The following is a 26,684-nucleotide window of genomic DNA, read 5'->3' on the forward strand; positions in this document are numbered from 1 at the left end:
ACGCATGCTTGAGCCTCTATTAGGTTTCTGCAGGGGCTAAGTGAGCATGTTTCAAGAGGCGCTTCTTCGGAATGGTGACACGCCTCTCATGCGCGAGGAAATCGAAGGAACTGCGCCATGGTTCAGCCACGGTAGAAATCTCCAGAGATCACATTAGGGACAAGCTTTGCATGTAGCCGCTCTTACGAAAGTGCTTCGAGCAGAGTAGGCTTGCTTTGGTCGGCTTGAATTCTTCGTCACAACAGCGAGCGCTTGCGCTGCGAGCTTATGATCTTGTGGAAAACAGTGGAAGACGACACAGTCGCAGGCGTAGTTGTTCGTGGATACGAACGCGTAGTAGTACCAGTAGTACCTCGTGTTGAATCTGATTCTCAAGGTCGGCTGACACGCTTTGTACGTCACAACGCACGCAGTACGAGGAACAACGCATGCAGCACGAGGAACAACGAGCGCTGAAAGCTCGCTCGGGTGCGCCGAAGTATCCCCGGCTCCTCAACGTGACGTCACGTTGGCCGACATGGACGAGGTTTCCCTCTCTGCTGTTCTCCTCTCGTGCGCTCGCGCGGGGCGCGGGAGATTTAAACATCGCGTTTTTAATTGGTGATGGCGCCACTGTTTTAGCCAAAATCGAAAAAATAATTTCATAGACGTGATCAGCAATGACACTACTTCAAAACCCTAAAAAATTAGCTGATTCGAAAACCGCCTCAGTATCCCTTTTCTATTTTTTTTCCCAAATAGTTATGGGGACAGTAAGGGACCGGAGGTTCAGTTCAGAGGCCGGCCCACCTCAATACATCCCAAACTTGAACGCAGCTTGGACAGTATTTACAGTTTATGTTTTTGCTGTTATCGTTTGCAGAACTTTCGCGTTATGACGCTTGAAACGTTGCATTCACCCATGTGCGCATGCAACGACATTTTGTGGATGCTTCCATCAGTTTGTACATCGCCAGTAATCGCGACACTCTGTAGAGAGAAAGACGCAGTACATTTGCAACGAAACTGTGACTATAGTTTGTTCAAGGCCATTGTTACGTATACTATGTAAAGTTTCCACTAATTAACGGTTGCTGTGTCGTTGAAGTCGGTCTCTTGCTTGGGCACTCGACGTTCGGTCTACCTGAAATCGAAAGACGGAAGACTTGGTTATAGCAGCTAGACGCAGCGCTTGCTTTTCATGAGATAGCGTTAAATGCCGTAACCTAGCCTGAAAGCGGAACAACATATCACTTCACCTCTTTATGACAAGTGCCATATTGCAGAAATCAGAACAGTCGCGAATTGCAGGAGCACCATGCGAGACTGAGAACTTGTAGCACCGATTCTTTGGCAAAAAAAAAAATAGGTTGTGGTGGTTGTTATGGTGCGTGGTGTTCAACGTCCCAAAGTTGCACATGGGTTGTGAGAGACGCCGTATAGTGCAAAGCTCCGGATCAATTTAGACCACTTGCGCGGCTAATTGCATCCAATGACAAATGGTAAATAAGAGATCACTTATAACAATAAACGTCAACGATGCATCGCACCATGCGCCAAGTGCAGCCCTCTTGTTGCCGGAAAATCACTCTTTAATTTTCAAGACCTCGTTAAGCAAGAATGCCTCATCAGCAACTCACAGGGAGTAGCGGCTGATTTTCGCCGTTCCTTGGAGCGGTGCCATGGCTTGCTCGTCGGCTGCTGCTCCGCAGATGCGGCGGTCCTCACAGACGTGCGCGAGAGGGCAGCCTCGGTGGCGTTGTCGGCCGCCGTCGATGCAGTCCCGGGTGCATCCGCAAGATCGGACGTAAAGTCCACGGTCCATTCCCGTTGCTCCAGATCGCCTTCCGGCCATTCCTGACGGTCGAGTTGGACGCTCGCATTTTCACGCTGTCCACCGACGAACTTAGTGGTGTTGGTCCGTACGCCCGCTTCATCCGTCGACTTCGCCTCTTCGCCTCCACGGCTGCCCATCCACCGTACGACGCCCGGAAGTGGTACGTATGCCGGTGCCGCGACTGCGGCGACCTGCGTCGCGTCGAGCCTTGCTGCTTCGGTCTCCGTGCCAGCGTTCAGTCGCCGAGTGGTCGCCAGCACGGCTGACACGATGAGCCCGACGAAGACGCAGAGCGCGAGCGTGACGAGCACCGAGGTCAGGCTTTCCTTGCCGTTGCCGAGCGAGCGCTCGGGAAGGGTCGTACTTGAGGCAGCGAGGTGTAGCTGATCTTCGTAATCGCGGGCGTTCCGAGCAGCTGATGGCGGTGGTCGTAGACAGGGCGAGTGCAGAGGTGCGCCGTCGGCGGCCGCGGCGCGCGTCCGCACTGGCCACGGCCACGAAAGTGGCGGCCCTTGTTGATGGTGCAGGGACGCCTCCATGGCCGACGCAATGTGAGGCCGGCAGAAAGGGCTGGACGCGTCGAGACCCGCCTCGTTCCGCCCATGGTTCATGGTCTTCTTCGCTTCTTGTGGAGACACGCGCACGCTAGGAACAATCGGATGATGATAGCGGAAATTGCGCGCTTTTCACTGCCTGCACACGCGGGACGGTCCGAAACGTTATATATGACGCGAAGAAAAGGCGTAGGAAAGTTGCATACACGCAACCCACAGCAATGTTAGAGCAGAAAAGAATTTCTTGCTCACACTTTGGCGCATCGCCTGGGTACCAACTAGTGACATCAGTACGCGCTAAGACTGCGGTTATGAGTTGGCGACTGATTTGGCAAGAGACCATTGCTATTGTTGTCATTATTCCTGGCTAGAACTGTAGTCGGATACAACTCCAGAATGAAGCAGCTTTTCCCCGTCGAAGGACCCCCTTCCAGCCAGGGGCGTCGGTCGATTCTTATGGCCCTGCTTGCGTGACAATACAGGGAGCGGCGCGACAGTGCAGAGAGGGTCCACTCCCTGCATTCTCACGTTAGCAGTGTCGTGAATGGGCCGACGATCCGCGCTGATTCGAAAACGACGACGAAGCGGGGGTTGGCTCTCTATGTGCGCTGGCTCTGTGACGTGGAACCTGGCTCTCTAATTAAATAAAGGCTCTTAGTCTTGGGTTCTCCCCAACGCCTACGTGCACGGCTCCTGAGGTCGTGACAACATGAAATGTAGCTGTACGGTTTAACGCGCCTGGTTCATTTTTTTTTTCTCGAGTGGCCAGTGAAGCTCTGAATTTGGTGTCATTGTCTGTTTACAGAGTGTCATTGCCTTTGTTCCGAGCGAAATATTAAGGCGAAATCCTTTAATGCCTCATACTGTCGTTAGCAGACGCGTCGGCAGCCGTGTCGACAGACGCGTCGGCAGGAATGTCGACAGACGCGTCGGCAGATTTGTCCGCCTTTCGGCGTCACTGCTTAAAAAGAAACTGCGCCGAGGGTGGGAATCGAACCAGGACCTTTGGCATTTGAAGGAATAAAGTCAAGAACAGGAAAATAAAAATAAGAAAATAAGCAAAAATAAAATAGGATATGAAAATAAAAATAAAAACAATAGAGCAAAAATAAAAAAAAACATATATAAGTAAATAAAAACAAACAGTGCGCCAGGAAACGCTTTCGCCTTGCACCACTTTAGAGAGCCAAAGTGCCCCCTGAATATTGTAACGCGGACAGAGTACTGACAATAACCGCGTCGAAATTCTGTCAGAGGTAAAAACAGTAAGAGGAAATGCATGGACTATGTCAACTTTGTTTTACAAGGCTAGTTCCATATATAGTCAAGAGTAAGATGTAAAGCCACAGCTGACTCATGACAGGGTGAATTAGAGAACTGTGAAAGAGGTGCTTGACCTGCAGTAGGCGTTGCTGAGTTGACGACAACGACGTAAATGATGATGAAAGTATCAGGAACGTTGTTCCTATATCTTCCGGGTGTGAACTTGCTTTCGTCGTGCCCAATTAAAATCATGACAGTTCTGTGAGGATGTTACTCATTAGTTACAGGCCATATAAAGCCGAAACATTACTTTTTTGTCTCGTAGTTTCACTCTGGTTTGTATAAATTACCGACCGCTTGAGCGTCCCCAGAAGAGTGTAGATGTTTATGCAAACTTAATGATACCATGTAATTAACTGCTCAAAGTTTGACTCACAGCAGCGTAAAAATCTGATGCACACTTCTTTTTTTTTTTTGAGTATCGCGTATCGTTAATATACTCGATCTAAAATAACCGACCCCTATATATAGCCTTCATTGATTACGAGAAAGCATTTGACTCAGTGGAAACCTCAGCTGTCATGCAGGCATTGCGGATTCAGGGTGTAGAAGAGTATTATGTGCAAATACTGGAAGATATCGACTGCACAGCTACCATAGTCCCCCATAAAGTCAGCAATAAAATTCCAATAACGAAGGGTGTCAGGCAGGGAGACATGACCTCGCCAATGCTATTCACCACCTGTTTACAGCAGGTATTCCGAGGACTGAAATGGGAACAGTTGGGGATAAGAGTTAATGGAGAATACCTAAGTAATCTGCGATTCGCTGATGGCATTGCCTCGCTAAGTCACTCAGGACATGAACTGCAATGCATGATCAATGAGTTAGACAGGCAGAACAGAACGGTGGGTATAAAAATTAACGAGCAGAAAAACAAAGTATTGTTAACAGTCTAGCAAGAAAACAGCAGTTCACAATTGGTAGCGAGGTGCTGGAAGTAGTAAGGGAATATGTCTACTTAGGGCAGGCAGTGACCGCTGATCCAGATCATGAGAAGGAAATAACTAGACGGATTTGGTGGAGCGCATATGGCAGGTTCTCTCAGATCATGAATGGCAGTTTACCAATATACCTCAAGAGAAAACTATACAACAGCTGTATCTTACCGGTACTCACCTATGGGGCAGAAACGCGGAGGCTAACGAAGAGGGTTCAGCTCAGGTTAAGGATGACGCAGCGAGCTGTAAAAAGAAAAATAATATGTGTAACATTAAGAGATCGGAAGAGGGCGGAGTAGGTGAGGGAACAAATGCGGGTTAATGACATCCTTGTCGAAATCTAGAGGAATAAATGGGCTTGGGCAGGGCATGCAATGCGAAGGCAAGGTAGCCGCTGGTCCTTAAAGGGCAACTGCATCACTTTTTTGAGAATTTTGCGATATTCAAGGATTTAAATCTATATAGGCCGTAGGTAAAGCATGCTAAGTGTTTTTGCAGTAGCATTTAAAATAGAGACGTAATCGAAAATTGAATTTCGCGCTTCTCCTCACTGCTCCGGAGGAGCGCGAGAAAATTCAGCATGACGTCACGGAAGGTATGATTTCAAATTACCACTGTCGTCAGCCACACCCTGCTATTACTCGTTAGACGATGCCAAACAACTCTCGGCAGGGTTCGCCTTCGATGGCATTGTTTTTTTTCCTTGAAAGCAGGCGTTTGTGCGTTGGAAAAGTACCGATACCTTCGATGACGTCATTATGCGCCCCCCACTTGGCGTTGTGCGCTGCGGAGAAGCTTGAAGGGCGTCTGGATTTTAATCGGCGAATACTTCACTATTTGAAGTGCTTGCCCAAAAAGACTTCGCACGCTTTACCTGCAATTTTCACACATTCGACCCTCTGAAGCTCGTTGATTTCTAAAACCTATGCAGTTTCCCTTTAAGGGTAACGGAGCGGATTCCAAGAGAAGGCAAGCATAGCAGGGGGCGGCAGAAAGTTAGGTGGGCGGATGACATTAAGGAGTTTGCGGGGAAACAATGGCCGTAACTGGTAAAGGACAGGGGTGATTGGAGAGACATGGAAGAGGCCTTTGCCCTGCAGTGGGTGTAGTCAGGCTGATGATGATGATGATGATAACACACTAAGATTGTATTTTGGATACCGATGCTACGATATTTTCACTTTTGGCAAGCGATACCTAATACCGATACACAATGTGTACCAAAAGATAGTAACGAAGATATATGTATCTTCGGTACTGCCCATGCCTAAGGCTAAAGGCAAAGACAGGTAGCCGTCGGAGTCCTCCGATGAAGCGAAACAAAGGCGACGTTGCCGACGGGAATATGCCGCGTACTGCTACAGAAATATTTATGCATGGAAAAAGATACCAAGACGACGGGCGTCGTCGCATTAATAAAGAGACTGAAGGGGCAACATATACTGTAGCCGCTACACCGATAGGCCGAACGGATCCCGTCCTCGTGGCATCGGCCTGGGCGGCCGTATAAAGTGGGTGACGTGACGAATGGCGTTTTATTCAACGGTGGATGGGTATTTATAAGGGGATAACCACGTGGCATATAACATCCAGTATCAAGTATGTACATAACACATACAGAAACACGAAGCCAATCCGATAAACGCAAACCAAAATCCAAACCAAAAAATCGAAAAACGATAAACAGTGTCCTGTACAATTTAAATTTTTTTTTGTGGTTCCCTAATAGCTTCAACTCGCTTTGACGTAATTCACTGTGCAGAAATTGCGTCATGTGAGCAGTAACCGCCGGTTTACACCCCGTGTATGCGCTGTTTGTGAAGAGGCGAAAGAAGCATCAGTTGGGGCGCGTGCTTCCGGCGCTGCCCCGTGCGACTCGGGCAAGACAGATGGCAGTCACTGGTCTAGGCTAACATTAGGACACGTCTGAACGCAGGGCCCCTCAGGTCAGCTTCGGCGAGCTCCACAGGCGAGAGTCCCAAGCGGAGGGAAGCATGTCCAAGCCACGTCAAGACGTGCGCCAGGCCCTTCCCGAGGAGCCGTACCAATGGGCCAGCTCAGAAGGACCTGCCTATTACAACGCTGCGGGCGGCGCAGGACCTCATCAGTCTTTGGAGCAACAAGGTGCTTACTACAACGGCGCTTACCAGAATGCCGAGCAGGCCACCCCCTACGACTACGGCTACAATGCGGGCTACCTGGCAGGCTACAAAGCCGCTTACCGTCATTGCAAACCGTACCGTTCGCGGTCTTACGCTGACTATTCGGATGCCAACGGTAAAAGCATGTCAACTTCGACGAAAGAGTTCAGGATCGCTACTCACGCCAGACTCATCGCTCTGATTATCCTCTGTTGTGTGGTCATGGCCGCTCTTCTTATGGCCCTCGCCTACCAGCTACTTCTGGGCGGCCAAGACAGGACCACCGGTTCCCGCACCGGAGGTGACGGGCCTTATCCACCGCTGGCTATCCCGGGGAAAATGCCGGCGAGTGACTCGTCATGTAAAGACCAAGCCGCCACTCATAGCCCGACGCTTCGCGAACCAGGGGTTCCGGAAGAACGGCTTCGAATGCGGGCACCGATGAACATTAAAGCTGCACCTAAACGCAGCGCCGGTCAAGGAGATGTAACCCCAAAGACTACCTCTCGTAGTGCCCGGAACGTGAGGAGGTCAGTGCACAAGGCGTACAAGAGGAAGCCAACAAGTACAACGTCCGAGTCTGTGGGCACCGCTAGCACAAGGCTGAACCGAGTTCATCTCTCAACGACGAGGAACAGTTTAGTAGAAGCAAGGGAGTGGGACGAGTGATTTCTTGGGAAAAATTCTTCTTAGATGCCCTTCGGTGCGGCGTGTTCGTTTCTCCTTTTTTTATTGCGAAGCAATAATACCTTAGCTACCACCTCAGCCCGTCAAAACGCGAGGCGGTGGTAGGCACGGTTGACCTTTAGCATGACGTCTGGTGTGACGTCACACCATCTGTGTAAAAACGGGGCCCCATCTCACGCCGTCGCGATGCGAGACGGTAGTAACGGTAGGCACGGAGCGGCGGCCTAACTCCCGCTCCTCTCACCAGGGGCGCCGCGCTAGGAGTTACGTCACACCATCTGTGTAAAAACGGGGGCCCGGCCCGAGCCGTCGCAGTGCGAGGCGGTAGGCACCGACTCTGCCACAAGCTGTATAATAGCAGAACCGATGTATTGCTTCGCAATTACCAGGCTTAACCAAGCTAAGCCACCACCAATTTTTCCCCCAAGGTCACCACCTTGCACACAGAAACCGTTGCCATGTTTTTAGCGTGTTCGGAGTCCACGTATGTAAACGAATTACCGCGTCTTTATGGATAAAACAGCATTGACGAACTTCTGCGTGTCAGGGCAGGTCAGCTGACATTCTGGTGGAAAAGGAATTGAGAATAGCCCTCAGTATGCAGTAAAGATGTGCGGGATATCTCACTGGAAATTTAGTCAGCATATATTGACAGTATATAAGTGTAGTGCAACATTCCTGACATTTTAGGGCATATTGCGGAAATATCTTCGGCACCAGCCTAACGACGCCAGAGCGTTTATTTCTTGCGTTGAAATTGTAATGGCTAGTATTTAATGCTGTTGCGAAGCGAGAGCTTATTTTCTTGTATTTCGATAAACCGAGGTGAACTACAGTTATTATCGTAGACGAAAGCAAGGGAAACACAGGACAAGCGGTGATCCTGTGTGTCTACGTCTATGTCTTTCGTGCTGTTTGCCCTCACCAGTTCGCCCAATTGACCATAGTGTTTTACTCGGTTTAACCTCGTTAGAACCCTACCACTTTTTTATTGGTCGTTTGGCGTTAAATTCTTGTCCAATATGCTTCGTATTTGGACATGCAGTCACTGATACAACCCGCTGCTGTGGCTCAGTGGATATGCATGCGTTCTACGGCTGATCCAAAGGTCGGGGATCGAAATCCCGACCGCGGCGGCCGCATTTCGATGGAGGCAGAAATGCAAAAACGCTCGTGAGCTGTGCAATGTCATTGCACGTTAAAGTACCCCACGAAATCAATATTATCTGGAGCCCACCCCTACGACGACTGTTACGATCCGTGTGCAGCCTCGGGATGTTAAATCCATGCGCACGCCAGCAGTCCACATCTACAGCAGCGGAGGATGCCATATGTGGATATCATCATCATCAGAAGCAGCAGCCTGACTGCTGCCACTGCAAGGAAAAGGCCTCTCCCATGCATCTCCGATTAACGCTGCCCTGACATACGTGGATATCATCATCATCAGCCTGACTACGCCGACTGCAGGACAAAAGCCTCTCCCACATGTCTCTCCAATTAACCCTGTCCTTTGCCAGTTGCGGCCACCGTATCCTCGCAAACTTCTTAATGTCATCCGCCCACCTAACTTCCTGCCGCCCCCTGTTACTCGTGCCTTCTCTTGGAATACACGCCGTTAATCTTAAGGACCAGCGGTTATCTTGCCTTCGCATTACATGCCCTGCTCAAGCCCATCTCTTCCTATTGATTTCGACTGGGATGGGGATATACGTGCCGCGAAGCGGGCTGGGGGAAGACGAAGACGACGAAGACATGTGTCCTCTGGCGCGTGGCTGGGTGCGAGAAGAGGCAGAAGAAGAGTTTCAGCCAGCGAGGCCGTCACGGCTGTTGAATCAGGTAAGCTCGCATACTGATCTCCCAAGCTCATGCGCGCCTCCTCATGTGGTTACTTGCCTCTTGCGTCTTGCCTCGCATGCAGTTGCAATGATGGCGTCGCAACACAGGCCCTCCCTACGGAATGCCGACGAGAAGTACAAGGTCGCCCTCGGGCGCCTCGCTCGCGGGGTGAGTGTTGCCACGTGACCATGCTTGCAGCCTTGAATCTGCTTCGCCGATTCTCTTTGCATTACTTACTCTCCTGACCACTGTAGCGCGAAGCATCACTTGCGAGAAACTAGAACGTACAGCAATGGGGCAAGAAACACCCTACACATATCGAATGCGTGGCGAGAAAAATAAAATATGGCACAAGGCATGTTAAGACCTCTGAGTGTGCCTGCCTCGAGCTTCACCTCAATCACGGCCTCATAACATTTTCTATCCCCCGCAAAAGCAACGTGGATAGCATGGCCACCTAGCGAGAATGGACTGCGCAGAGTTCAGGTATAGAACTAGCTTTCTCTCGGCTAGGTGAAGGGCTTCTTATGTAGCGAACATTGAAGGACGATTAGGCCCATAATAATGCGGATGCTTAGCTTAGCGCTAGAGCTGTTGCGTTTGTCGTTTTGCATTTGGTTTTGCGTAGCGCCTTCCTAGCGCCTCTCGCGATTTCAGCGGTCCGAGCCCTCGCATCGACGTTTTGTCGTCTATATTACTGCTTTTTCGTCGCTTCCGGCGCCCGCACTGCGTGGTCTTGGCGTGCTATGCGCTTATTCTCAGCGTTCCGCTTTTGTGTGCGCTTTGGGCAATAGGTTCTGAGTACAGGAGACGGCGCAGTAAATGGGCATCTCAACCGCGCCGTGACGTAAGGGGTGAGGGAGGCAGTAAAAGAATGTGGTGCCATAATGAAAAGCTCCGTAGTAGTTTCGACCACCTGGGGATCTTTAGCGTGCGCGGGCGTTCTGCCTACAGTCCCTGCTCCACTTCTTAATGTTCCCGCGCTCTTATGCCCCGCGTCACGGGCACGAGCTTCCACACGCCGTTGTACCTCTTTATCCATAGCACTACTGTCATCGTGACTCACGTACCATATCTACACTCAGGGACTCTACGGGCCTGCCACGTCAGAGCATAGGGGCATTTAATGTTTGATCGCGAGAGTTTGCTTACCCAGTGAACGCTGCGGCCTATTGCTGCAGTGTCGCGTCTCTGCCACAACGTTGTCAGCGCTAATGCATGCAGCCCACATCTCTCTCTCTCTCTTACCATCCCACGTATCTTAAAGAGCGATTCAGGCGTCCACTGACCCAGAAGCCAGTTATGCGCACTTCCTTTCCTTAAAATCATCACAGAGTCTATAGAACGTTAACGCCAACGCCAATGAACCCGACAGCATATGTCTTCAGTGCCGTGTTTCTGCCACAACGTTGTCAATGCCAACGCATGCAGCGTGCATCTGTCACTACCGCCACGTAGCTTAAAGCGCGACTAAGGTGTCCACTGTCTCATGGGATCAATTATGCGCCTTTCCTTTGCATTCGAAGCTCAAGTTCATTTGAGCAGGAAACTTAGGGCCACCGTGAAACTGGATTTACCTAGCGTAGTGAAGCTTCCACTTCAAAAGTATTCGGCGTTGGCGTCCGGAGTGTGAAGCCTCGGAAGAGAGGAAGCATGGTGGAAGGAGGGGAAGACGAGAGGGAAGAGAGAGAGAGGAGAAGAGGGAGAGAACATGGTAGAGTGGAGAAAGATAGAGAAGGCGAGTCAGTTGAAGGCGAGTGGTAGCGAGGGGTCGCCAATCAGAGTCGAGCGATGAGGGAATTGACAAAGGGGCTCAGCGTGGCACACTGTGACTGGTGTACTGGATCACGCCACCCGCCACCGTCAGAGGACGGACAGGGGGGAGACACTATAATGCTAACGCATACTCTGCCGCATCCATCGCAATGATCATCTTTGACTTTGTCATCTTTCTGCGCTCTCTTTCGTCGTCTTGTTCTTCGAGCGGCGCACGCGCTCTGCCCCAGCACGTATGCCTCTGCCCGGTGTTGGCGGCCGCGTGAACGCTGGACGCAGATGCGGGAGAACTTATCAACAGTTAGCGCTGCAATATATGTGATCTTACGATGGCTGCATGTCAACCTTGTACAAATGCCATGCTCCCTCTGCATGCCATCGAATTGATAACAAATTGTCGCTTTTTGTGTGCCACTAGGTCGGCAGGAAATAAATTTCGGGCTCTCACACTGTGACATAGCTGGCAGTGGCACAGAACGGAGCGCTTGCGCGAGCAAGTGCGTGTCGGCCTGGCTGGCCGCCACGAACCGCCACGCAACAATATACTGGGTGCTTTTCTGCCTTTCGGTTTCCTCTGCGTTTAAGGTAGTGGTGTCTGTGAGGACGGATGTCATGATGATTTTTGGACAATTTTTCAAGTCAGATATCTGCAATCATTCGTTTTCCCGTTTTTTTTTTTCGCCACTTGTCCCTGACCATCTATGTCCTGTAACCGCGCTGGCTTGTGTAACACGCTCAATTAACTGTACCTGTTCTAGGTTGCTCCCTTGTAAAACAACCCCTGGGGGCCGAAATTATCCGGAGCCCTCCACTACGGCGTCCCTCATAGCCTGAGTCGCTTTCGGACGTTAAACCCACTAAAACCAAACTAAAACTTGTCAAGATGCAAACTTGACGCGAACTGATGGGCTGTTAGCCGGTTTTGCAGATGGGGCTTGAGAAGGAATCAAAAGGGGCTGACGAAACTAAGAGAGATTTGTTTACTGATACATCGACTGCTCCCTCTGGTTCTTGTTGACACATCCCGCCACATGGTTCGTCTTTCGCAGCCAGGGGCCGTCCCGCTCAAGTTCGGCTCGATGTACTTCACCGTCCCGGCCGTCAGGGTAAGCACGCCGTGTGGTCCCTGGTTATTATCTGCGTGGCTTTGGACTGAGGCAGTGTTCAGTGAGACAATTCGACATCGCATTCGCGGCAGTGGCTCAGTGGATATCGCGTTCTGTTCTGTTAAGCACCAGGTCGCGGTGGTCTAATACCGGCCACGGCGACCGCGGTTGGCGATGGAAGCGAAATGCGTAGGCGTCTCTGTGTGGTTCATTGTGAGGGCCGATATTAATCGTAAGCCTTCAATTTCGGAAACTCGTTCTTTCCTTCCTTGCGCCTATTGCATCACCTCTTCCCTTCTCTTTCATCGTAACACCCCCCTTCCCCCTATACATTATGTCTTGATACCGCGAAAAAATTACGTTACATACAGATAAGATATTCCAGTACACAGGGGTGAGTTTTGGCACCCAATATGAATTCCTTTCTGTACGTTCGCTTGAAATCACATTGCATTAATTTTATGCATGGCGTTGCGTGAGTTATGAAATTTGTTGTATAATACGCCAAAAGTTGTTCGAAGTCTCTTTCGGACGAGCGCTTTCATCATCACCAGGCTAAACAATAGCCTACCAACGGTATCTCTCACACTGGGTACCGTTATTGGTTACGAGAAGGATGCAAGATATCGCGACACGCGTTACGGCCAGGAGGATTAAAGTCGCATTTTATGGCGCATAAAAATTAGCAGCCGCACCTGGCAAACATGTGTGCACCGCGACTGGCTGAAAGGAACTCAACGCGATGGCTGATCCTCCTTTCGGAGGTAAGTTTAAAAAAGAAAAGCGGGAGCCGGGACTCTTAAATCGATTTCATACGGAAATCGGACGCACAGGACAATAATTCGAAGTTTCTAAGAATGCTCGGAGCGTGTAGATCGAGCTCCCGTGGTAAAAACACGATTTCGGATTCCTCTTTAGTGGACCTTTAAGACTGGCTGAAAACTTGTTGCATAACGACCAGGCGGGTCTTGAGCTGTGATACTTTTTCATCTTGTGAAATCGCTGTGTTTGCTAGAACCAAAAGCTACCTTTGTCGCATGCTGAAAGTATATATACTTTTTTTCTCTCTCTCTTAGTTAAGGAGACGTGCTCTCATGCCCCTCTTTTTCCATTTCTTCTTTCTTTTTTTTTGCCAAGAGAACGCCACTCCCCTATCTTGTTCGATGACCAAGTAAATGCACAGTATTTGGTCGAAAGATGTGCCCCTGTATGTGTGACCAAACCTGTGATGACAGGACGTGACCGTATTTGTGCTAGAGCCTGTATGAGTTCAGTTCGCAATTTTCGTTGCTTGCTTGGAAGCGTCAGCAGACGGACTGCGTTCGACCCTTTTGGTCGTTCGGCAGCCAGAAAGTTTAAGACATTCGCGTACCTCTGCTCCTCACACTGGCACTAACTAAACCGGCGCAACTGTGGCACCTTAAGCACCGTGAACGTGGGGCCCTATACCCTAGGCTTTCTCTCCTTGCGCAGGTGATGTTCGTGTTCACCAAAGAGGACGCGCAGTACGATGCACTCAGGTCGGCGGCCGAGAAGATGCACTACGAGTGCAGTCTCAGCTCGACCGCCGAGGACGCCGTCGAGGCTTACTTCAACGTGCGCCCGCACCTGGTCTTCATCGACGCCCGGAGCAAGAGCAGCGTCGATCCGATCGCCGTGTGCAGGTCCCGCATCTCTTCGCCTACGTCACACGCTGAAATTGACGTAACACGCTGACCATGGATTAAAGTGTGCTTTCGAGCAAGTACCGCGAGAAAATATTCGTATTATCTAAACGTAATTAAAGTGTCAGCACCTATGACGAAGATGCTGCTTCTGTAATCAAAAACTAGTAAAGCGAGGAGGGAATTGAATACCCAAACGCATTAGCAAAACCTCAATTTTTAGTTCTTTCTTTAAAGGGAGACTGAAGCACTTTTTCTGAAAATCGGGCTGGCAGCGGCATCCTGTAGTTTTTCATGCTGTATACTGGAATATCGCATCCAAATAAGGCAAAAACAAGCGCGAATTGCCTTTTTTAGCCGAAATATGCGGCCTGTGCCGCGGGGCACGCCGCGCGGCGCGCCGCCGCCCGTGATTGGTCAAGAGAGGTCGTGACGTCACTTTGAGGACTGGAGAAGCTGCCGATGCGGATCCGGCGCTGCGTTGAGGGCAGATCGCAGCTTTCCGTGTCGTTGTAAAAGCGAATACGGCGTCTATTTTTTTTACTGACCACCGAAGAAAAGGATACTACAGTTTGCTCATTCCACGTATCGCCTGAAACCAAAAAAGACACAAGCAAAAAATTCTATGCCTAGCACAAGCATACGCCAGCGTCAAAGACGCGATACAGACCATGCGTAAAAGGTGCCAGCACAACATCGGCTCGTATTTTCGGAAAGGAAGGGGTGCGAGTGAGTGAGTGAGTGAGTGAAAACATTTATTGTCCAACAGAATGAGACTACCTCACCCAGACCTCCCCTGTCCCATACCCTCAGTTGAGGGAGGAGGATCAGGAGAGATCCGGCCGCATGGGGTAGTCGCGTCAGATGCTGGCCGGGATCTCTTGTATCCCGGCGGCCTCTTCAGCCAGTCGGACGGCGGTGAGCTGGAGCTCAGGGTCCGAGCTCCGGAGCAAGGTCTCCCAGGCGTCTCTACTATTAATGTTCTTCGCCCTGCCTGGGGATTGGCTACACTCCCATATTATGTGGTCGAGGGACCCTCTCGCTCCGCACTTCTTGCACTTATCGTCTTCTATTTCAGGAATTATATGTTTGCATAGAATTGGGTGTGGGTAGACATCTGTTTGTAGACGCCTCCACGCCACCGCCTGTTGATTGTTGAGTGTTATGCTAGGCGGGGGAAAGTACCTGCGATGTTGTCTATAATATTCTGTAACTTCCTGACAGGAAATTAGTCGCCCTTCCCGCCCGTGATATGCGAGCGGTGGACCGTCGTGTGCAGCTCGGTGGTAGAGATCTCGAGCCACCTCGTGGGCCGCCTCGTCGCCACGGACAGATTCGTGCGCGGGGGTCCAGATTATATTGATTGTTCTATTCAATGTCGCTTGTCTTAAAATTTTGGCAGCGAGGGGAGAGACTCTCCCTCTACTAAAATTTTGGACTGCAGCTTTGCGATCGATTATGGCGTATTTAGCTTTGGAACCGACGCAAGCTAGTGCTATTGCGACCTCCTCCGCCGTCTCAGTGTTCGTCCCTAGGACGGTTGCGGCCGTAATGAGGCTACCCGCTCCGTTCACTTCCGCGACGGTCGTTTGGTTTGGTTTGGTTTATGGGGTTTAACGTCCCAAAGCGACTAAGGCTATGAGAGACGCCGTAGTGGAGGGCTCCGGAAATTTCGACCACCTGGGTTCTTTAACGTGCACTGACATCGCACAGTACACGGGCCTCTAGAATTTCTCCTCCAAAGAAATTATAGCCGCCGCGGCCGGGATCGAACCCGCGTCTTTTGGGTCAGCAGCCGAGCACCATAACCGCTGAGCCACCGCGGCGGCCGCGACGGTCGTGTACTGACTATGTATATCACCCGCTGCGTCTACGTAGGCGACCTCCTCCTCAGGCTTGTCACCGTAGATGCAGTCTATCACCTGTGCCCGTTTTTTGTCTTCTTTCCTTGTTTATTTCTGGGTGCATGTTCTTGGGTAAGGGTGAATCCTGAGATTGCTCCTAATCTCCATGTCGATATCCTCCCTCTGTCTAGCTCCCCTATCTGTTTTGAGTCCGACTTTGGCTAGTGTGGCTCTTCCGGCATGTGTTATGCTGAGTCTCTCTAGCTGTGATGTATGGACTGCTTCTGCAAGCTCTGTAAGCGTGTTATGTATGCCCAGTGATAGGAGTTTTTCCGAGGATGTGCACATGGGCAGGCCTAGAGCTTTCTTGACGCACTTCCTTATGAGAGCGTCGATCTTGTTCCGCTCTGCTGCTTTGAGATTTAGGTACGGCGTAGCGTAGCTGACTCTACTTATTATGAAAGCTTGTATGAGCCTAAGTAGGTTTTTTTCTTTAAGACCACCTCTTTAGCTCGAGACACGTTTGATGAGATTGAGGGTCTGCATCACGTGGCTCTCAAGCTTTTTGATGGTTGTCATGTTTTTTCCATTTGATTGCATATAAAGGCCTAGGATTCTGATTGTGTCCACTTTGGGCACCTCCTTTCCTCCTACAGAAATCTGAATTTCCGAGGGTGGTTTGTTCCTCAGAGCCTTATCGTTATATATGAATATTTCAGATTTTTCGGGCGAACATTCTAAGCCCCTTTCTTCTGCATACATCGAAATAATATTGGCAGCTGCCTGTAGGGTTTGGTTAATCTCTGCATCACTTCCTCGGTTGATCCATAGATTAATGTCGTCCGCATACAGGCTATATTCTAAGTTTGGGTTGCCAATTTTCTCAAGTTCGCCCGGGAGTTCTCTCATGGCCATGTTAAAGAGAATGGGTGACAGCACCGACCCTTGAGGGGTTCCCTTGCTTCCCAGCTTTATTTCCCCGGATTTAATCTCCTGGAAGCTTATGCTCGCAGTTCTATCTGTGAGGAAGTCACTTATGTAGCGATAGGTTTTGTGGCCTACTCCGGCGTGGCTGAGTCCTTTCAATATTGCCTCATGTTTGACGTTATCAAATGCCTTTTTGAGATCGAGACCTAGGATAACCTTTGCATCCTTGGTTCTGGAGTCAATGATATCATGTTTTAATCGCAGCATAACATCTTGTGTGCTGAGATGTGGTCGGAATCCATACATCTCATCTGGCCACTTCCTATTCTTTTCCATGTAATTCGATATTCTGGTTTGGACGACCTGCTCCATTAGTTTTCCTACGCACGATGTCAGGGATATAGGTCGGAGGTTCCCTATCTGCGGCTGCTTCCTAGGCTTAGGTATTAGGACCACGGTGGCCGTTTTCCATTGCGGGGGAATCTCGCCCTTCTCCCAGCACTCCTGCATGTAACCTGTGAGGGCCTTTATGGAGTTGTCGTCGAGGTTCCTTAACATTGTGTTCGTAATCCCGTCTGGACCAGGAGCCGATCTGGTTTTGAGTCTGACTATTTCAGCCCTTACCTCGGCTACCGTAATGGGCGCGTCCAGGGCCTCGTTCGGGGCTCCTTCATGCGAACAATACTCAAGTCAATTACCACCACCGGACGCCTCCTGGCTCGCCCGGAAGAGCGTCATCCTAAAGAAAAGGCCCAAAGCACTGTGTAAATCCTGTTCTCAGTACCCGGCGTTGCAGGTTGGGGCAAGAAAGTATTTCAAGTGAACGATGAAGGAGCACAAAGTTTGTGTCAAAATTAGCGAAGCGCAGTGGCCAAGCACTGCGAGGCATGTGACCACAAGATAGTGACGCAATCATGGTGCTCTGGAAACCAAGCCAAATACGCGCACAAATACGCTTCACTCCTGGCGCGTTCAGCAGATGCCAGAAAATATTAATCGCTGCCTCGGAAACGGTCGCCCTTCCTAGATTTGCAGTTTAGGTTCAGTGAAGTAGTTGCCAACTATATGTGTGTTTAAAAGCCAAGCTAGCTGCAACTCGCCCACTGCCACAACTTGATGAAGAAACCGAGTAAGGTTGCGGTGTTTTTTTGCAAAAACTCGGTTGGCATTCATTTCTCTCATAAATTTGCATCCGAAATCAACGTCGAACGCTTTCATTTTAAATGCTTAGCTAGGATTAAACGAGATGCCGCATATGAAGAGCTTCGATGCTTGCTTGCTTTGCTTTATTGTGCTTTGCTCTGCTTGCTTGCTTGCTTGCTTGCTTGGACACGTCGAACCGAGTATAAAATCACTAACCGAGCCTTGCTGAGCACGTCTCAGGTGGTCTGGCCGCACCTAAGCTGGGGAGAGCGACACATGCTTAAGCCTCTATATGGTTTCTTCAGGGGCTAAGTGAGCATGTTTCTACTTTTAAAAGAGGCGCTTCTTCGGAATGGTGACACGCCTCTTATGCGCGAGGAAATCGATGGAACTGTGTCATGGTTCAGCCGCGCCTTTTCGACAGAAATCTCCAGAGATCACACTAGGACAAGCTCTGCCTGTAGCCGCTCTTACGAAAGTGTTTCGAGCAGAGTAAGCTTGCTTTAGTCGGCTTGAATTCTTCGTCACAGCAGCGAGCGGTTGCGCTGCGAGCTTGTGGTCTTGCGGAAAACAGTGGAAGACGACACAGTCGCGGCCGTAGTTGTTCGTGGACACGAACGCAGAGTAGTACCTGTTGAATCTGATTCTCAAGGTCGGCTGACACGCTTTGTACGTCGCAACGCACGCAGTATGAGGAACAACGCATGCAGCACGAGAAACAACGCGCGCTGAAAGCGCGCTCGGGTGCGCCGAAGTATCCCCGGCTCCTCAACATGACGTCATGCTGGCCGACATGGACGAGGTTTCCCTCTCCGCTGTTCCCCTCTCCTGCGCTCGCGCGGGGCGCGGGAAATTTAAACATCGCGTTTTTAATTGGCGATTGCGCCACTGTTTTAGCCAAAATCGAAAAAATAATTTCACAGACGTGATCAGCAATGACACTACTTCAAAACCCTAGAAGGTTAGCTGATTCGAAAACCGCCTCAGTATCCCTTTAAGAGATACCTTCGCTATTCTTGTCCGCTCAAGAATTAACACGCAAAATAACACGATCAGAAATACTGATCATAATTTTTTTTTAAGACACGCCACATGGCCTACTTAGTCATCCTTTCGCAAAAGTAGCGGGAACGCAGACACCTTGACTTCTACTATTTTTGCTGTTCCCTCTCATGGAACTCCCTGTTGCACATCTGGATGATTCGAAGCTTCGAGTTTGTTCTACGTTTTGCCATTTGTTCACGGTTCCTGAGGCTGGCAGGTTTATTCTTATAGCATCCATGAGTGTTCATCGGCTTTAGCGAGAGACGTAGCTTAACTTTTTTTATGAGCCAGCTACCGCCTCTAAGCCATGTCAAAGTGTCGTGAGTACCTTCGAGCTCATGACTAGAAAGCTCTGCCGTAAGGGTATGACCCGATAGCGTTAAATGGGTCCTTTCAGCGGACTCTCTTCACACATAGGCACGGACACTGAGAAATTAAACGAAGACGACGCGCCCCTTCTGCTCGCGCGCTATCTGTTGGGGCAGCGGCGCACATCAGATCGCGGGGGTATTCGTGTGGCCGCCGCATGCCGGCGCCACTTGCATTTTGCTACTCGCTTCGCTAATTACTACTTTCGTAATTAAAGCATCTCAAACATGGAGGAAAAAAAACTAGGAGAGAGTGCGCTCAGCCTCTGCAAGCCATCCTCCCCTGACGCCGCTGCCGAGGGCCCTTTTGCGCACTGACTCATGGGAAATAGGCCCTCCTCCACAGTTACCAGACTGCCAACCAGCGGTACTTTTTAGTGAACGTCCGGGCTCCGATAAAGCTCACTTTAGCTCCGATGTAGCCCAGAAGCGCAGCGCCTGTGTTGCAGCTTTGGCGGAATGAATGCGTACCGAGCTCGAGGTTGTCTGAAGGCTCCGCGTCTCAACACTTCTGTTGATTACACTCTTGAGTTCTTGAGTGCACTGTAGAAAACTGCAGGTAAACTTTTCATCAAAGGGTGCGGCCGCGACCTCGTCACTGTTCAACTGTGGTTCATAAAGACAATTGAGAGGAATTCCTTTCGTCGTTATACACACATACGGAACGTTTGTTTCAGCGCATGCTATAAGCGAAGAACTCGAGAGTAGACGAAGAAAACGAGCCTCTAAAAAAGGGCGCAGTGGCTTCCAGAGCGCTCACGACGGACGGACGTGTTAACTAGCGCTCCGGCGCGCTGCGCAAGATTCTATTTCTCGGGCAGGCGGACTTCGGCCCGCCCATGGGCCCGCCATTCTCCGCTATTCTCGAGGCACAAGTCGCGCCGAATACGCTCGCGCACATACGCGGTTCCGACGTGAAATGCAGCAGTGAAGTATTTCTCTCTCTCGCTGTCTAGAGAGAGTGTCGCTTACGTCTGCTCCTGCGCGGGGTCTCGCGGCCACTGCGCACAATCACTCACAAAAAGAAGTAGCATAGCCGCGTGCACGTCCTGTCTCGGACTAATCGCGCGCGCGGTACACTGCACTAGCGGTCGGGGTGGGGCGCCCAGCCGCGTATACCGTCCGAGGTAGCACCCACGGAGCGTTCGATCGTGTCACGCGTTCACTACATGGCGAAGAGCAAGCGGGAAGTCAAGCCCGCCTGCTCGATGAACGCACAGAGGCTCACCATTGCTCGGTGACTGGTGCGCGCACTGCCGCGCGGCCACAGAAGCGCTTCGAGACCCAGCGCCCTGTAGGCCGCGAGCATATCGCGACGCGGCACTGCAGAAGCGGCACAGCGAAGGAGCATGTGCTGCAATGTCTCCACTGCGCCGCAGTCGGCGCACGCGTCTCCGCATAGCCCAAATCACGGCAGAAGCACAAGACTATGCACGTCGCTCGGTGATGGTGGCCGCTGCGGCGAGCGAGCAGTTAGCGCTCACCACGGAGCCGTCAAGCAGATGGTCGCGCAGTTGCTCGTAGAGCGAGAGGACGAAACCGAAATCCGGCTTAGAGCTACCGCTGCCTTGTCACGTGAGGGCCTATTTCCCATGATGCTTTCCACTATATTTTTTATGACTAGGCTTCAAGATTGTGACGTCGTACTCCCTCCTAGTTTTTTCTTCCTCCATGATCTCAAAGTATACATACTCATTCGCATAGAGTCATGAGAAACCACACACCGTATAAGCCTGCGTTTGCACCGCAGCTTTGGAAGAGTGCCTGCGTGGCGTGGAGTTAGCGTTTCTGACGCTCAACCCAGGGGACGCAGATTCGAATCCCGTCTAAAATTCTTAATTTTGTTTACTTATTTGCTTTATAAGTCGCATCGTTTGAGACATGCGGCGACCTTTTCGCTTGACGTCACGCGTGACTTCATTTCCGCTGCACAACGCCGCCGACGTCACTACGCCGCTTTTTACATTGGGTAGCTTATTTTTTCTTTCTTTTTTTATAATTCGAGGTTATTCAAGAATTCGGATCTATGAAGCTTCTAGGTAAAGCATGCAAAGTATTTTTGCACCAGCATTTAAAATGATCACGTAATCGTCGATTAAAACCACGACGATCTCCAGGCGTCCCCTCACTGCTTCGAAGAAGTGCGGGGAAACGTAGCGACGTCATTATTGCCGAAATTTTGAATGTCTGCTGCCTTCGCCTGCGTCGTTGTGCGTCGTCCGATGCGCCAAACAATGCTTCGTTAGCTTCACCCTAGACGGCGTTGGTTTTCTTTCATGAAACAACCGTTTCTTTGCTGGAAACGTAGCGCTGTCGTGCGTGACGTCATTATCGGGGCATCTGACCGTCGCTGTGCACTGCAGAGAAGCCTGAACGCTGGCGCCTCTTTATTCAATGATAGCGCCACCATTTCAAATGCTAGCGCAAAACGATTTCGCAGGCTTCACCTGCATGTTTCACATGCCAGGCCCTTTTAAACTCGCAAAATTCTAAAACCTCTTCAGTTGCCCTTCAGGGCTTTGGCATTAAAATTTTGTCTGCCGGTGCCAAAGTTGAGGACGGTGGCTATGCTGGGAAGGTGGAGGGGGCGTATCAACAACAGCATTTCATGGCCATCTGCATGATTTTTTTATGCGCCAGTGCGGCTTTAAGTGGCATTATGCAACAGTGTCGATCATGTTTCTAGGATTAGGTGAGGAATGCCATACCAGAGCGCCCCACTCTCCCCTGTACCTGTAGTTTGAGTGCGACGCTGCTTTTAACGTGATAGCGCTGTCTACCGTTCCGCAGAAAATCCGGCGTCGTCGGTGGCGTTGTGAGCGAGAAATCCCCAGAGAAGCAACCTAGGTGAGCTATCTAGGTCACGTGATCTTGTGGCGCCATCACAACATGCTCACAGGTTTGTGACCAAACTGCCCACCGTGGCAGGTGGCGGTTACATTAATTACTGGCCGCGAGAAGTTGCTCGGGAAAAGCAGCCTGGGTTGCACGAACCTCCACCGGTGGCAGCACCTGCCATCGCAGGGCATTGACTCATCGCTTAACCGCTGCACCACTGAGCCACGAGGGGTATGAGGCCTACCAGGGAACTATGAATGTAAAGTCCAGAATGACCAGTTTCGCATATATGGGCATTGATTCATTAATGATATCGTGTCATACTCCTAAACGGATGCTGAAATGATTTTTTGAGAATTCGAGGTTATTAAAGAATTCGAACGTGTAAAGCTTCTCGATAAAGCAAGCCAATTTGTTTCGTGTTAGATTTAAAATGGTGACGTAATCGTCAATTAAAATCGCAACGATACTCAGGCTTCTTCTCACTGCGCTGGAGAGATGTGGAGAAACTTGTGATGACGTCATTGTTATCTAAATTTCAGATGACCGTTGCCTTCGCCCACTTGCTGCCGTGCGTCGTCCGATTCAGCAAAACAATGCTCCGTGGGCTTCAATTTCTGTGGCCTTAGTTTTCTTTCTTGGAAACACAGTTTGTTCACTGGAAACATAGCGCCTTCGTACGTGACGTCATCATCGCTACCTCTGCCCGTCGCTGTGCACTGCAGAGAAGCCCAAACACCAACATGGCTTTATTCTGCAATTACGCCTCTATTTCATATGCTACCACAAAAAGAATTCGCATACTTTACCTGCAAGTTTCACACATTCGACCGCTTTAAACTGGTCGAATTCTAAAACTTCTCCACTTGTCCTTTAAGAGTTTAAAGGGACACTGAGGAGAGCTCTATTAATATTTTTTATAGCAAAATCCGATAGTTCGGCATTTCATGGCTTTGTTGCCACTTGGCCGGCAGCGAAAGATGCATTTATTTCTAAGAAATTTGGATTCGAAGTAGAAAAAGTTTTTGCCGCCGCTCTGATTCAAACTTGGGATTCTCCTATGACGACACAGGACTAAGTGACGTGAAACATGACGTGCACATGACGTAACGCAGACTCCGTGATTTCTGGCGGCCATGCAGTGCGGCTCAGCAGCAGCCGAAAAGAAAGCTACCGCCGGCCGCACGTTGAAGGCATATATCGGCTATTGCGGCCGTCGCTTCGTTTACGTTTGCACCGGCGTTTTGCCAGCGTTACAATGGATCCCGTTACCGAAGTCGTCAACGAAGTTCTCGAAAATAGACACCTTTAGCATACCGTGTACCTTGCTACCGTTAGCGGAATACCGGGAGCCCCCATACTACCCTACCCATACCGCTGTGAGCAGGCACTGATTGGTCCCGGCGCTGCAGGAGCGCCCGTAGCTGTCGGGTACATGGCGCCATCTGGCGACGTCAAGGAGATTTGCGACGTCAAGGAGATTTACTGCGCCTCAGTGATTCGTAGCTTCTCGTGTCCTAGTGTTGCTAGAACTATTGGTTCTAGCAACGCTGTTTTGTCCTATGACGTCATGAAGCTTGTACTTGCGAGTTTGGCCTGTGGCGGCGATACCTGTATTTTGGTTCTTGTTCTTTTCTACGTTACAAGAGCTTTGTTGTCAGTATGAATGGCGTTTTTGTAATCAGGAGCTGGTATTCTGTCAATGCAAGTCAACTTCAATTTCTCCTCAGTGCCCCTTTAAGTGTCGCCTCCAATTTTTGCTGCTGCGGTTCAGTGGCAACCGAAAAGCCACAGTCGCATTGGGGACGAGCAAATGTAGACAATAGAGAAGGCTACTTCAAGGAAATGTTTCTCGTTTTGCGTCTCTATGTCCCCCTCCAACAGGACCCTGCGAGGCAACAGGGGCAGCCAGTTCTCGTGCATCGTTGCTGTAGTTAAGAGAGGGTAAGTTGACTGACGCACTCGTACCTGGCTTCTGGCTACCTGGAGGTGGCTAGCTTACAGCAACTCTTATAGGTGGTTGTTGGGAGGTGGAGGGAAGGGGGGAGCTTATCTGCACAATAAATTACTGGCACATTCTTGGTCTGAAAAAGGGAGTAATGTAATTTTGGCTAAGTGGTTATGGCGCTCGGTTGTTGACCCGAAAGACGAGAGTTCGATCCCGGCCGCGGCGGTCGAATCTCGATGGAGGCGAAATTCTAGAGGCCCGTGTACTGTGCGATGTCAGTGCACGTTAAAGAACCCAGGTGGTCGAAATTTCCAGAGACCTTCACTACGGCGTCCCTCATAGCCCGATTCGCTTTGGGACGTTACACCCCATAAACCAAAACGAAACCAAAAATTTGAAAATTAGTTTTTGAGGAAAGGAAATGGCGCAGTATCGGGCGCAGTAGTAGCACACGGGCACCTTTCGCATTTCGCCTCCATCGAAACGCGGCCGCCGCGGTCATGTTCACACCGGGCAACTCCGGCTCACTAGCCGAGCGCTCTAACCACTGAACCACCGCGGCGGGTGGCCTGAAAAGAATTATCGCAAGGGGCGTGAGGGGGAGGGTGTCTTGCCCTGTTAAGCATCTCGCCTAAGTCTGGAGTCATTCGGTTTGCTCCAATGTAATAGTTCCTTAGGTTTCACGCATGATTAGAATGATAAAAAAACTCTCGCTGTTGAAACACTCTTAAGTGTTCAAGCCCGTCTAATTTCTTCATTCGTCCGTTATCCTCAGCGAAGTAGTGTGCAGTAAACTGCGCTGTAGTTCCCTGCAAGGGCTATACTCGAGTATAATTGTTTTTGGTCATTCTCTGCTTTGCAGACTGGCTGACAAAGAGGAGGCTGCCATCATCCCGCTGCTCAAGTACGGTTTCAACAGGGTAATGATCACCAACCAGAGGCTTATCTTCTATACCCCCCGATTTATAGGATTAAACCTTGCCTTTCATTCATGACGGGTGTATTGCGAGAGGAGTGGGTGGGAAGGGGAACAAAGGAGGCGTTTGGTGCGACTAACTGGCCTCAAGACACTTCGGCCTGCCGCACTATCGATAAAAATGTTTATACCTTCCCTAAACCGCTCAAAATAAATTGCCACTGCGCTAGCTTGTGTCACGTTTCTTTGCCTTTATTATCGGGCACAAAAGTCTACACCAAGGGACGAGGTGGAGAGGAACACAGCGAAAGGGGAAGGGGACAGCAGAATGGAAGCTGGGGAACGGGGGATGAGGGTCACTGACGAACAGCTGGATCTAGTTTATGGTTATAATAGTTTAACGTCCCGAAGCGACTCAGGCTATGAGGGACGCCGTAGTCAAGGGCTCCGGAAATTTCGACCACCTGGGAATCTTTAACGTGCACTGATGCCGCACACTACACGGGCCTCTAGAATTTAACCTTCATCGAAATTCGACGGCCGCCGCCGGGATCGAACCCGCAACTTTCAAATCAGCAGCCGAGCGCCATAACCACTAGCAACCGCGGCGGATGAACAGCTGGATCTCGGATTACGGATGAATTTATGCACAACCTATACGGCTGAGGTCGATAAAAGGGATAGCTAATCGCTTAGCCAAGTAAAGTCAGAGATAAATTAAGCTCTTTTGCAGCGCATATGAATGTAAAGCAAGGCAACGATTGCGTACTGGCTCTTCATAGCATCCGTGTAAGGTAATATATATTCCGCTATCGATGCTAGCACGCACTAATAATACAAAGGTATGTTCTTAGACACGGTATTGTCAAGCGACTCTAGCCTATAGAAGCTATAGTTTTGGTACGGTCCAAGGAAACATCTGCTTCCCAATTCTCGGCGGCCGCAGTGGTTCACAGAAACGTGCTCCCTCGGCGCGTGCCTGAACGAGATGCTGCAGATAGAGCACAACGATCTCATCAACCTGTGGAAGCTGGAAGCGGCGGAGGCACTCTTCGCGGCGTTGCACTACTCTCGAGACGGCGTCATGGTCACTGGGCCCTCGCACGACATACAGGTGAGCGCGCTCGGCCTCGCCACCGTTACTTAGTGTGTGCTTCTCGTGCTTGTGGAATGGCTTTCCAAGCATTGGACCTGTAAGAAAGTGAACAGAAAACACGGTACACCTGTGCTGTAGTGCGCTGCCATCTTGAGGACGATAGAATAACGTACACACGAGGTGGTATATAAACAAGACCACTTTTCTCTTGTGAAGCTGGACAGCATACACTGTAAACCTTAAGTACTTTCAGTCTAAGAGGGGTGGCGACCGACTAACACACGGCTATATTCGCCGCTGACGTATAGTTGTTGATGACGGCGCCAATTGCCTGCAGAAAAACGCAATGGACACCCATGGTGCATAGTACGTATACTCTAGTATCCGTTCACCGTTTCTGGTGATCGTTTTCCTTGTTTCATAATTATCGCTATCCTCGCTGTATTGTTCTCTCATTGAGTGACCTCAAGGTGACTCGTGGCGAAGCCTACCTTTCAAAGTCTTCATGTGAATGTAAACCGTTCCTACGCTGGAACCATGATGAAAGAGTAAATTTTTCTTAATACCGTGGTCGAAACTTACTGCGACCTCGGGCGTATCTCTTGATGACGTGATGGAACTCCGAAATATGATGCAATAGTTAACTAACGCCAACCAATATTTTAATATTGCCCAAAGTTTCGGGGCCAACTCGGTCCCTTCTTCAGGAGTGT

The 26,684-nt window shown here is 50.2% G+C and overlaps 2 protein-coding genes across 3 annotated transcripts in view; one reads left to right on the plus strand and one right to left on the minus strand.

Moving 5' to 3' along the window:
- LOC149342789 (uncharacterized) lies at positions 1-25,934 on the minus strand. Of its 2 annotated transcripts, XM_089545248.1 has the most exons (4): positions 25,897-25,934; positions 4,813-4,877; positions 1,620-2,509; positions 1-1,123 (listed from the first exon to the last, which is right to left on the minus strand). In XM_089545248.1, the coding sequence occupies exons 3-4, from the start codon at positions 2,425-2,427 to the stop codon at positions 1,044-1,046; spliced, it is 888 nt and encodes a 295-aa protein (XP_089401374.1). In that variant the 5' UTR covers positions 2,428-2,509; positions 4,813-4,877; positions 25,897-25,934; the 3' UTR covers positions 1-1,043. The 2 variants fall into 2 exon arrangements, with proteins under 2 accessions (XP_089401374.1, XP_089401375.1); XM_089545249.1 differs by lacking the exons at positions 4,813-4,877; positions 25,897-25,934 and having other exon boundaries at positions 1,620-2,572.
- LOC149342790 (high affinity cAMP-specific and IBMX-insensitive 3',5'-cyclic phosphodiesterase 8A-like) overlaps positions 6,629-26,684 on the plus strand; it is a 37,993-nt gene continuing 17,937 nt past the window's right edge. Inside the window, exons 1-7 of the mRNA XM_089546843.1 lie at positions 6,629-7,136; positions 9,384-9,469; positions 12,127-12,183; positions 13,657-13,847; positions 23,896-23,955; positions 24,822-24,879; positions 25,822-25,989. Of these exons, the coding sequence (XP_089402969.1) occupies positions 6,629-7,136; positions 9,384-9,469; positions 12,127-12,183; positions 13,657-13,847; positions 23,896-23,955; positions 24,822-24,879; positions 25,822-25,989 (1,128 nt within the window). The remainder of the gene's footprint in view (positions 7,137-9,383; positions 9,470-12,126; positions 12,184-13,656; positions 13,848-23,895; positions 23,956-24,821; positions 24,880-25,821; positions 25,990-26,684) is intronic.

Source organism: Amblyomma mixtum, chromosome 5 (assembly GCF_055824585.1).
Source record: "Amblyomma mixtum isolate Tamu chromosome 5, ASM5582458v1, whole genome shotgun sequence".
NCBI lineage: Eukaryota > Metazoa > Arthropoda > Arachnida > Ixodida > Ixodidae > Amblyomma > Amblyomma mixtum.